General features: G+C 36.7%; 1 protein-coding gene across 3 annotated transcripts in view; it reads right to left on the reverse strand.

Annotated features, from left to right (window-relative positions):
- RNF128 (ring finger protein 128, E3 ubiquitin protein ligase) overlaps positions 1–12,106 on the reverse strand; it is a 151,325-nt gene that overhangs the window by 20,279 nt on the left and 118,940 nt on the right. For 2 of the 3 annotated variants that reach the window (XM_005869863.2, XM_005869862.2), the window contains exons 3-6: positions 10,039–10,110; positions 5,905–5,987; positions 4,500–4,596; positions 2,056–2,224 (exon numbers count right to left, since the gene is read on the reverse strand). In XM_005869863.2, the coding sequence (XP_005869925.1) occupies positions 2,056–2,224; positions 4,500–4,596; positions 5,905–5,987; positions 10,039–10,110 (421 nt within the window). The remainder of the gene's footprint in view (positions 1–2,055; positions 2,225–4,499; positions 4,597–5,904; positions 5,988–10,038; positions 10,111–12,106) is intronic. The other variant, XM_014542590.1, reaches the window with a different exon arrangement.

Below are 12,106 nucleotides of genomic sequence, written 5' to 3' on the forward strand. Positions count from 1 at the left end.
GTAATTTATATTGGGAATGAAAGGTTCTTCCACCCGGAAGTAAATTTGCAGCAATTCCTATAGGTGCTGTGGATAAAACAGTACCATCACGACATCTAATATAATGTATTCAAACTTTATAAAGTTATGTTTTTCCACTACCACCTGGACCATCCAAGAAAAAACATTTGGGGTGGTCTTTGATGGCTGAAGTTATATTCTGAAAGGTAGCTTCACCTCATTGCTGGGCAGGGATGCACACAGGCAACGTGATGTTAGCGCTGGGCAGGCCTGCTTGTGCCTCCACTGGGGGCAGAAGTCACCACCCCCGTCCCCACCCACCAGCTTCTGCCTGTGTGTGCCTCCATCAGGAGCGGCCTCCATCTCTGAGGTAGCCTGAAGTTACTGCTGGGCAAGCCTGTGAGTGCCAGTGGTGGGAGCGGAAGTCCCCACCCCCATCTCCACCCACCAGCTCTGGTTGTGACTGGGACACCGTTAGGACCGATTAGCGTATTACCTCTCTCTCTCTCTCTCTCTCTCTCTATATATATATATATGGATTAAGAAAAAAAATTTCAAAAAAATAAAAAAAATTCAAACCATCAAAAACCATGAAAAAGTTGGAAGCTAAAATCAGGGAAAATATTTTATATAGAGCAGCTGTTCTCAACCTGTGGGTCGCGATCCCTTTGGCTGTCGAATGACCCTTTCACAGGGGTCGCCTAAGACCATCCTGCATATCAGATATTTACATTACGACTCATAACAGTAGCAACATTACAGTTATGAAGTATCAATGAAAAAAATTTTATGGTTGGGTCACAACATGAGGAACTGTATTTAAAGGGCCAGAAGGTTGAGAACCACTGGTATAGAGGTTTTCTAAGAAAAAAAAAGTCACTGAATTCCCTAAAATTTCTTTACTACTATGGTATTACTAAGCTGCAATACTGATCCACATGAATTTTCAAAATAATATACAGTAGTTTCCCCTTGTCCACAGGGAATATGTTTTAAGACCTCCCAGTGGATGCCTGAAATTACAGATAGTTCAGAATTTTATATATATTATGTTTTTTTCTTATGCATATATACATACAATAAAGTTTAATTTATAAATTAGGCACAGTAAAAGATTAACAAATTAAGAATAAAATAGAACAATTGTAACAATATACTGTAATAAAAGTCAAATGAATGTGCTTTCTTAAAATATCTTATTGTACACTACTCACCCTTCTTGCAATGATGTGAGATGATACAATGCTATGTGTTCAGATGAAGTGAGGTGAATGACATAGGTATTGTGACATAGCATTAGGCTATTATAAGGATTGGTTGAACACAAGCACTGCAATACAGGGACAGTTGACTTGATAACTGAAGTGGCTACTAAGTGACTAACATGCATGGAGCTTAGATTTCATCACACTACTTAGAACAGCACACAGTGTAAAACTTATGAATTGCTTATTTCTAGAATTTTCCACTTAATATTTTCAGACTGTGGTTGACTGTAGGTAATTGAAACCTTGGAAAGCGAAAACAGGGATAAGAGGGCACTATTGTATTCAATTTTAGTTTCCAAGGTTTGTTCATTTCATTGTAAATAATCAACAGGTGGCAGCACATACTATTCTTAAGCAAAGTTTCAATCTGTGCAAAAGATGGGTTCTTGAGAACTTGTATATAAATCAAGCTTTTGTAAATTGAATTTTATTTTTATCATTTAAGAACTCCTTTTTTAATTGCTGATTGGTCTGAAATAAACAATGGCTTATAAAATTTAAAGTTTTGCCCTAGCCTCTGTAAATTAACAAGCCAACACTTAAATGCATCAGAAAGAAACTTTCCAATAAATCTTTTTCTTCTGTGAGTAATTCCCACTCCTGAGGTATGTCATTTTGCTTCAGGTTCATTTGAATATATGTATATCAAGCTAAGGAAGGGATTCATCCTGCATTGCATTGTTGTTCATAGAAAAAAATCTGAAATGTATTAATGGACGAATGGAACAAGTGCTAAGAACCACAAGGTATCATTTGTGGGGCACTTGACCCTCAGCATGGTGCTTACTTGCTGACTGCACATGTTCCTCCAAAGGTGGTTCATCTGCTCCCTGAACTGAAGCATAACCAGATGATGCAGTCTCACTGCGATTATCTTCTTCATGAGGAGAGGCACTATTAGAAGTTTCATTGGATACAGGGACTTGTAAAGACACTGATCCATCTTCAATATCCACCTTTGGAAAACATTTGAACAAATTAAAAGTCTCAGAGTACATGCTCTTCTTTGACATATCATACAAAGTGTATTCATAGGTGACTTATTACAGCAATGGTTTTTCTTTTAAATATATTTTTATTGATTTCAGAGAGATATGAAGAGGGAGAGAGAAACATCAATGATGAGAGAGAATCATTAATTGGCTGACTCCTGCACACCCCATACTGGGGATCGAGCCCACAACCCAGGCATATGCCCTGACCTGGAATTGAACCTTGACCTCCTGGTTCATAGGTTGACACTCAACTACTGAGCCATGCTGGATGGGTTACAGCAATGCTTTTAACCTTTTAAACATATAATGCCATTTAATAATCACAAAAATCTCTTGCTGGTCTCAGCCAGAGCAGTTGGAGTAATTGGGTCCATTGATGGGCAAAAGATTTTACAAGGAGATTGTCATCACACCTGACATATTCATCTGGGTGATCCCAGTACTTCATAATACAATGCCTGGTACAAGGTAGGCAATAAAAAAAATATGTGCCCTAACCGGTTTGGCTCAGTGGATAGAGTGTCGGCCTACGGACTGAAGGGTCCCAGGTTCGATTCCGGTCAAGGGCATGTACCTTGGTTGCAGGCACATCCCCAGTAGGGAGTGTGCAGGAGGCAGCTGATCGATGTTTCTCTCTCATCAATGTTTCTAACTATCCCTCTCCCTTCCTCTCCATAAAAAATCAATAAAATATATTTTTAAAAAAATATTATGCTGTTCTTAGGGGAATTGAGAATTACTGTATTCTATATCTCCTCAAATCAGGAAGATTTTGTTGAGTTTGACTTTCTGTTGTATGTACTGTGGAAGAGGTAGTTTTTTACCAAATCTATATATATATATAAAGCCCATGGTTGTAACGCCATAACGACCAAATAACCGGTCACCAGGAGGTGCATTGATGGGTCTTGCCGGCACAGTGGATCTGGGGTCCTGCCATGTGCAACAGGTCTGGGGTCCCACCTTGTGTGGTGGGTCTGGGATTTGGGGTCCCACCTCACACAGCATGTCTGAGGTCTGGGGTCCTGCCTTGCGTGGTGGGTCTGGGATCTAGTGTGATTTTGGCTCACGCAGCACGGCCCACAGGCTACAATCACAGCAAGGCTGGCAGGCAGGGGGCGGGTGGGGTAGCGGATGGGTGGGCGTGGCAAGGTGGACCCAGCAAGGAGTGCAAGGGTGGGCAGGGCCATGTGATTTCGCACGCTGGGCTTCTAGTATAATTATAATTTACTAGAGGCCCGGTGCATGAAATACGTGCACAGGGGTGCGTGTCCCTCAGCCCAGCCTGCACCCTCTCCAATCTGGGACCCTTTCACAATCCAGGACTGCTGGCTCCCAACCGCTCACCTGCCTGCCTGCCTGATTGCCCCTAACCACTTCTGCCTGCCAGCCTGATCACCCCCCCCACAACTGCCCTCCCCTGCAGGCCTGGTCACCCCCAACTGCCCTCCCTTTGCTAGCCTGGTTGCCCCTAACTGCCCTCCCCTGACGACCTGGTCACCCCTAACTGCCCTCCCCTGCTGGCCTGATGGCCCACAACTGCCCTCCCCTGCAGGCCTGGTCACCCCCAACTGCCCTCCCTTTGCTAGCCTGGTTGCCCCTAACTGCCCTCCCCTGACGACCTGGTCACCCCTAACTGCCCTCCCCTGCTGGCCTGATGGCCCACAACTGCCCTCCCCTGCAGGCCTGGTCACCCCTATCTGCCCTCCCCTGCTGGCCTGCTGGCCCACAACTGCCCTCCCCTGCCGGCCTGGTCACCCACAACTGCCCTCCCCTGCAGGCCATCTTGTGGCGGCCATCTTTGACCACATGGGAGTGGCCATCTTGTGTGTTGGAGTGATGGCCAATTTGCATATTACTCTTTATTATATAGGATTACTTATACTTTCTGAAACTATAGAAGCTCATTTATCTACAAGTTTGGTTGCTATGAAATAGTAAGACAGTAAAAATGAGAGAGGGGTACTAGAAGCCAGTTGGCAGTTTATAAGAACATTACTTCAAATTCTGACCAAAAAATAAGTACATTTGAGAAAAGGGGGAAAGACAGAAAATGGAGGTAGTTCAATATGGCACCTTACTGTCACTATGATATAAATAGGTTCAATTTTTGGTATACACTGTAAGTCTAGCACATTACATAGCTAAAAAATAAGGATGTTATTCTCCTGAAGCCCAGATACATAAATAATTCATTGCTTGAGTTCCTTCATATAAAGAGTTTAGTAATGTTTACCTCAATTCCCAAAGCTTTGAGTATATCACATTTGCACATGGGGCAAGTCCTATGTTCTAACAGCCATGGATCAACACATGTCTTATGGAAAATATGGCTAATGAAGGAAAAAAAATAATTTATCAGTTGTGAAATAGCAACAACACTTTGCCTAATGTACTAATAGGTTACCCTGTAATTTCACTTAGTCTTTTAACAGATGTTTGTTTTTTCTCTTTTAAACACACTATTACAAGCAGCAATTTTCAACCTTTTTCATCTCATGGCACACATAAACTAGTTACTCAAATTCTGTGGCACACCAAAAAATATATGATTTTTTTTGCCAATCTGACAAAAAAAACTAGGTATAATTTTGATTCATTCATACCAGACAGCTATTGTGTTGGCCATTGTCATTTTTTATTTGACAATTTAAGGGAAAAGAGATCAGTGCCCCCAACTAAGTAGTCAGGTATTGCATGTTTTAAAAATTCTTGTGGCCTATGGGTTGAAAATAGCTGTATTACAGCATAAATACCAAGAAGGAGCCACAGAAGCAAAATTTGGAAATTTCATAATATAGTATTTTTTAATATAAAAGCCCTATTATTCTAGCTTCAAAAGATATAGTTTCAATACTCATTACTCGAAAAATGACTAAGACACTGCTGTGCTAAGACTTTGTTCAGTATTTCAGATCTTAATTATCTTGTCATTCCCTAACTGTAAAATGGTACAGTTGGTCATTCCCAATAATATAGTACAATACAGTATTGAATACAACATAGTGCTGATTCTTTAGGCAATATTATACATGCTTAGGGCACCACTTTTTAGTAGCTAAAAGAAAGAGTGTTAAGAACAACTTTCAGGAGAGAGATAATAAATAAAAAACCCCACAAAAGAATGAATTCTTCCAAATAGGTACTAATAAGTTGATGTTATGTTTTTTCCTTAATAGAATTGCTAGCATGAATTTAAATAACCTAGTATATATACAGTATAATTGTGGTGCTGACTAGGTTCTCAGTTTTATATGAAACTAGTTTACAAATTTTATCAAATTATGGACACTTTATATAATTAGCCATATACCAATTTCAATATTATTAAAAATAAAGCATTCTCCTATATTTAAATGAAAATAACAAAATAAATACTTTAGGGGGGTAGGGGAGGCCGGGGGAAGGTAAATGGGGGAAAAAAGGAGACATATGTACTACTCTAAGGTCAAGGGGGGAAAAAAAGGAGACATATGTAATACTCTTTGTAATACTTTAAGCAATAAAACAAAATTTATTAAATAAATAAATAAATACTTTATTTACATAAACTTGTAAATATTCAAAATAGTTCCCCCCATTACAATCATTTTTGTAAATCAGCTATTCTTACTGATGATATAAATGAAAATCAAACTTACTTGCAGGTTAAGATGCGCACTAAATCATTTGGTTTATACAGTTCAATACACACAGCACAACTATCTCCATCAGGACCAATTTCCTATGAGCAAATAGTTATTGTTACTCTAATGGACAAGAAACAATACATTAAACTACAGAGCAAGATCAGAATATACATGTCTTAAATTGCATAAATTCCTATAGAAAGAAGAACATCATATCACTAAATGACTATATTTAATAAGCAATTTAAAATTATTTATACTTTAAAATGTCAAACTTATAGAAACAGAGAGTAGAAAGTGGTTGCCAGGGACTGGAGGTGGAGGAAATTGGCAGAAGTTGGTAAAAGGGTACAAACTTTCAGCTATAAGGTCTGAGGATCTAATTAAAACATGGTGACTACAGTTGATTACACTGCATTACATAATTGAAACTTAAAATAAAATTATTTAGACTTAAAAATGTAAAAGAATAAAGTTATCTAAAAGGGGAATAGCACAAAGAAAAACATGGAGCACTTATTTAAACCCTTTTCCTAGATTTAATTTACAAAATGCCATTTGTACAATTCTTTAGCTATGTTGTCCCATTTATTTATTTTTATTATTATTTTTTAATCCTCACCCTAGAATATTTTTCCATTGATTTTTTAAAGAGAATGTAAGCGAGAAAGACAGAGAGAAATATCGATGTGAGAGAAATAAATCAATTGGTTGTCTCCTGCATGAGCCCTGACCAGGGCCCGGGCCAGAGAGGAGCCTGAAACTGAGGTACCGGCCCTTCACTGGAATCGAACCCACAACCCTTTGGTCCGCAGGCCCACACTCTATCCACTGAGCCAAACCAGCTAGGGCAATTTAAAGAAAATTAAGATATAATTCACATACAGTAAAATTCACTCTTTTTAGTATGCAGTTTTGCAAGTTTAGACAAACATGCCACTTAATCACCACCACAATCAAAATATAAAATAGTTTTATTACCTCAACAAATTCCTCTGTACCCCTTTGTAGTTACCTCTCCTTTTACCCCCACCCTCTGGCAACCACTGATCTGTTTTCAGTTTCTATACTTTTGGCTTTTCTAGAATTTCATATACTAGTAAATGGACTCCTGCATTTGAGTCTGACTTCTTTCAGTTAACATAATGCATTTGAGAGTCATTCATATTGTTGTGTGTATTGGTAGGATCCCCTCCCTTTATATTGCTAACCAGTATTCCGGGATATCAATGTACCACAGTTATTTATCCATTCACCAATTGAAGGACATTTGGGTTCTTTCCCATTGTTGGTAATTATTAATAAAGCTGAACAATTGTGTACAAGTTTTTATGTGAACACATTTTTTTCCCTCTAGGGTAAATATTTAGTAGTGAGATTGCTGTGTTGTTTGCAAAGTGTATATTTGACTTCATAAAGAACCGCCAAACTGTTTTCCAAACTGGCTGTACATTGCATTCTCACCAGCAAATGCATGAGAGTTCCAGTTTTTCCACATCTTGGCCAGCTCTTGGTATTGTCAATTGTATTTGTTTTAGCCATTCTAATGAATGTGCTGTGTTATCGCATTGTGGTTTGTATTTGCATTTCCCTAATGACTAATGATGTTGAGCATCCTTTTATGTGCTTTTTTGCCATCCATGTGGTAACATGTCTGTTTTGCCCATTTTTCACTAGGTTGCTTGTTTTTTTACAGTTGAGTCTTGAGAGTTCTTCATAGATTCTGGATACAGTTCTTTATCAGATATGGGGTTTGCAGATATTTTCTCCCAGTCTGTTGCTTGTCTTTTCATTCTCTTTTTTAAAAAAAATATATTTTATTGATTTTTTTACAGAGAGGAAGGGAGAAGGAGAGGGATAGAGAGTTAGAAACATTGATGAGAGAGAAACATCGATTCCGCTGCTTCCTGCACACTCCCTACTGGGGATTTGCCCGCAACCAAGGTACATGCTCTTGACCGGAATCGAACCTGGGACCCTTCAGTCTGCAGGCCGACACTCTATCCACTGAGCCAAACCAGTCAGGGCAGTCTTTTCATTCCCTTAACAGTGTCTTTCAAAGAGCAAAAATTCTTAATTTTGACAGAGTTAAATTTCTCATTTTTTTTCTTTAATGGGCATGTTTTTGGTATCACATCTAAGTAATTTTTGCCTAACCCAAGCCATGAAGATATTTTTCTCTGAAGTTTTCCTCTAAAAATTTCATAGTTCTAGGTTTTATATTTAGGCCTGTGATCCATTTTGAGTTAATTTTCACAAAGGGTATAAAGTATGGATTGAGGTTCATTTTTTGCATATGGATATTCAATCATTGCATATAGAGACCCAACAATTGGCTATTTTTCTTCATTGAATTGCCTTTCCACCTTTGTCAAAATCAATTAACCATATATATGCTGGTCTCTTTCTGGACTTTCTCTTCTATTCCATTGATTTAAATAAAGAGCTCTCCTTTCTCCAATATCACAATATCTTAAAAAAAATAATTCTGCAAATCAGGTAATGTCAGTCATCCAAATGTTCTTCTTTACAAAAATTGCTTTGGTTGTTGTAGTTCTTTTGATTTTCCTTATAAGCCTAGAATCAACTTGTCAATTTCTATAAAATATCCAACTAGGATTTTGATTGAAACTACATTTAATAAATAGATTAGTTTTTTGGGGGGATTGATATTTTGACAACAGTGAGTATTCTGACCCATGCACATTTATTTAGGTCTTCCTTGATTTCTTTTTTCTTTTATGTTTTGCAGTTTTCAGCATATAGATCTTATGCATATTTTGTAAGATTTATACCTAAGTATTTAATGGTTTTAAATGGTATTTTTATGTTTATCATTTCATGTACTAGAACATGCTGAGCTATGTCATGAAAATTTATACAACTACCCACTCTGTCCACATACCCTATACTACTTATGACCAACTGGTGTAACATTAAAAGCCACATCTACATATCAGCACAGATCTTACTGATTGTTAAGCTTAAACTTGTGACCATAGTTGCTGTCACTCTAACATTCTGATCTCACCAACCAACAAGCCACATATACACTTTTATACTATAGCTGATTTAAAATGAAGAGCAGCAGAAGCAACATAACATGACATGGCATAGAGAAAACCCTAGAGATGATTAGTCCAATGTGCTCATTTTTCAAACTTGTGCTGTCTAATTCAGTAGCCACTAACCACATGTGCCTGAAATGTGACTGATTTGAACTGAAATGTGCCATAAGTATAAAATATACACTAGATGTTGAAGACTTAGTAAAATATAAATGTAAAATATTGCATTAATAATTATATATTGATTACATGTTGAAATGATTATATTTTAGATATATTATACTAGGCATTAAAATTAATTTGTCTTTTTAAAACTTTTTAATGTGGCTACTAGAAAATTTATTTATTCATTTTTTATTTTATTGAATTGGTATTTTTTTTATTTCAATAAGTTCTATATTTTTGATACACAATTTACACATTAATGGTAGTTTTCAACTGTCTTAACCTGAACCTAATTATTCAAGTAAAGCTATATTGAAGCATTGTATTAGTTTCCTATTGTTGCTAAAACAATTTATTATTACTTTATGGTTTAGATAACAAATTTATTTTCTTATTGCCTTGGAAATCATAATTTGAAAAATCAAGGTGTTGGCAGTGCTGTGCTACTTCTGAAGACTTCAGGGGTGAATCCCTTTCCTTACCTTTTCCAGATTCTAGAGGGTGTCTGCATTCCTTGACTCATGGCCTCCTTCTTGTGTCACCACCCAACCTCTTGTTTCCATGTACCGTAGTCAAATCTGCCCCTTCCTCCCTCTAACAATGATACTGTGATTATATTTAGGATCCACCTGGATAATCCAGGATAATCTCCCCATCTCAAGATCCTTCCTTAATTTAATCACACATGCAAAAGTTCTTTTTTGCCATATAAAGTAACATTTACAAGTTCAGGGACTAGAACCTAGATAGCTTTGGGAGTCATTATTCAGCCTATCTTCAACATTGAATAAATTTTAAAAGTTAAGATTTATAAATTCAAATGAAAATACTACTTTGGAAGAACATTTAGCGTTAACAATGGCTTGCTAAGCATTGCTTTAAAACAAAAGGCATTTTTAAGTCACAAATGTACCTTGTCCCCTTGTTTCAGTGTGCGTAGTTGAAGCCTTCCAATAGCTTTTTTAGCATCTGCCTTTAATTGTCTCTGTAATAAAAAAGAATAGGTATTACAAAAACTATTAAAATACAATGATAAAGTTAGAATTAAAAATATTTATTCAGTTAAATGAATTTTAAAAGATAAAATTTTTTACAATATAAAATTTAATTAATTATAATAATTGTCCTACTTATCTGATACGGGGCAGGATTTTTTAAATTACTGAAACTTTTCACTTATTATGTTTCCCTAACTTCTTAAACAGCATCTTCGGTCTACAATAGTAAAAGCTACGTGTCCCCATCCAAATGAATTCAAATGTTATGAATTTTCAAAGCAATATTCCTATTTTCAAGCTCAGAGAATCTTAAAGTAGATCTTTTCCTTTCTTTAAAAAATCATTTCTCACTTGGTAGAAAGTACATAGGATTTGGATTTAAATGGACCTAGATGAAAATCTGACTTAGTTACTTATTAAATGAATAATCCTGAACAACTCATTTAATTCTTTGAGCTTGTTTACACATCTATAAAATAAGGATATTTCCAACCCTTACAGTGTTATTTAGTATTAGGAAAAATAATTACTGTTTATAATCACTACTACCTTGTAAAGAGGGTGGCTTCTGAGAGTGGTAGGCCTGTTTTTTTCCTACTGAGCACATACCTAGAGGAGTCTGGGCATGTAAAGACAAGCCCCAGGCTCATTTAAGGAATAAGGACTAAAATGTAGTACATAATTGAATCAGAAGTAAAACTGGGGTATAGGGGAAATCAGAGATTGGGAAAAGATAAGAAAGAGAGTAATCAATGAGAAACTCTCCTTCTATGTGATATGAACTGTTCAAAGATAAAAAATCTCAGGTGGTTTGATTTATTCAGTGTTAATCTGAAGTTATTTGTGATGCTGCAAAAAGATATGTCCCTTTCATTAAAATCTACCTCATACACAAATACCTCAATTGAATATAATATTTGTGTAAACTGAAGAAGGGGCCAGTTGTCACACCTGGATGGATGCTCTGTGGAATAGAGAGATAGTATGTGCAGCATGGCAAGATAATAAACTATCTTCCTATTTTAAACTGCAAAATGAACAAACTTGGTAGAAATTCAGTAAAAAGTAAGCACCTAGAACCAGAGGTCATTGTGAGAATGTAAACAGCTTCTTCATCCTTATATATGTATCTCCATCCCCAGCAGGGAGACCTACATCTGACATTTATGTGATGTGAAAATTAGAGATAATTCAAGTATCTAGTGCAGGGGTGGGCAAACTTTTTGACTCGAGGGCCACAATGGGTTCTTAAACTGGACCGGAGGGCTGGAACAAAAGCATGGATGGAGTGTTTGTGTGAACTAATATAAATTCAAAGTAAACATCATTACATAAAAGGGTACGGTCTTTTTTTTTTTTTTAGTTTTATTCATTTCAAACGGGCCGGATCCGGCCCGTGGGCCGTAGTTTGCCCACGGCTGATCTAGTGTAATATCTGGCATATAGCAGACACTCAATAAAATGTTTATTAAATGAAAATATAAACTACTATTCAAAGTAAGCATAACAGGTTCTTGTAACATGTTTATATATAACTGCAGCAAATATATGTTGGAAGAAAATAATCCATGAATGTAGGTATGTAAGGAAATTCCTTAATGCTCAAACCTACCTCCTACATAAGATATCATTATGTGAAAGGTAGTTGGCTTAATGCTAAGAAGATTACTACCTAAACTATTTATTTGCTATCACAGGAACAACAGAAACTTCTCAGATTGTTACCTGACCAGCAAATATAACTTAATAGAAACAGTTAATAGGAAGGCCTAGTCCTCAGAAGGAAAGAAGTGCTAATCGAGGCCCCTTCATTCTCATTTTGGGACTTAATTATGAATTAACTCACAAGGAGAATTCTATGATGGCACTTTATTTTGAGCACAAATATTTTCCCTTCAATTTTGTTACTTATATTTCATATATATAAAAGCCCAGTGACCAAACAGTGGAATGACCAGAACAACCGGTTGCTATGATGCGCAC

Source organism: Myotis brandtii, unplaced genomic scaffold, assembly GCF_000412655.1.
Source record: "Myotis brandtii unplaced genomic scaffold, ASM41265v1 scaffold305, whole genome shotgun sequence".
Taxonomy (NCBI): Eukaryota; Metazoa; Chordata; class Mammalia; order Chiroptera; family Vespertilionidae; genus Myotis; species Myotis brandtii.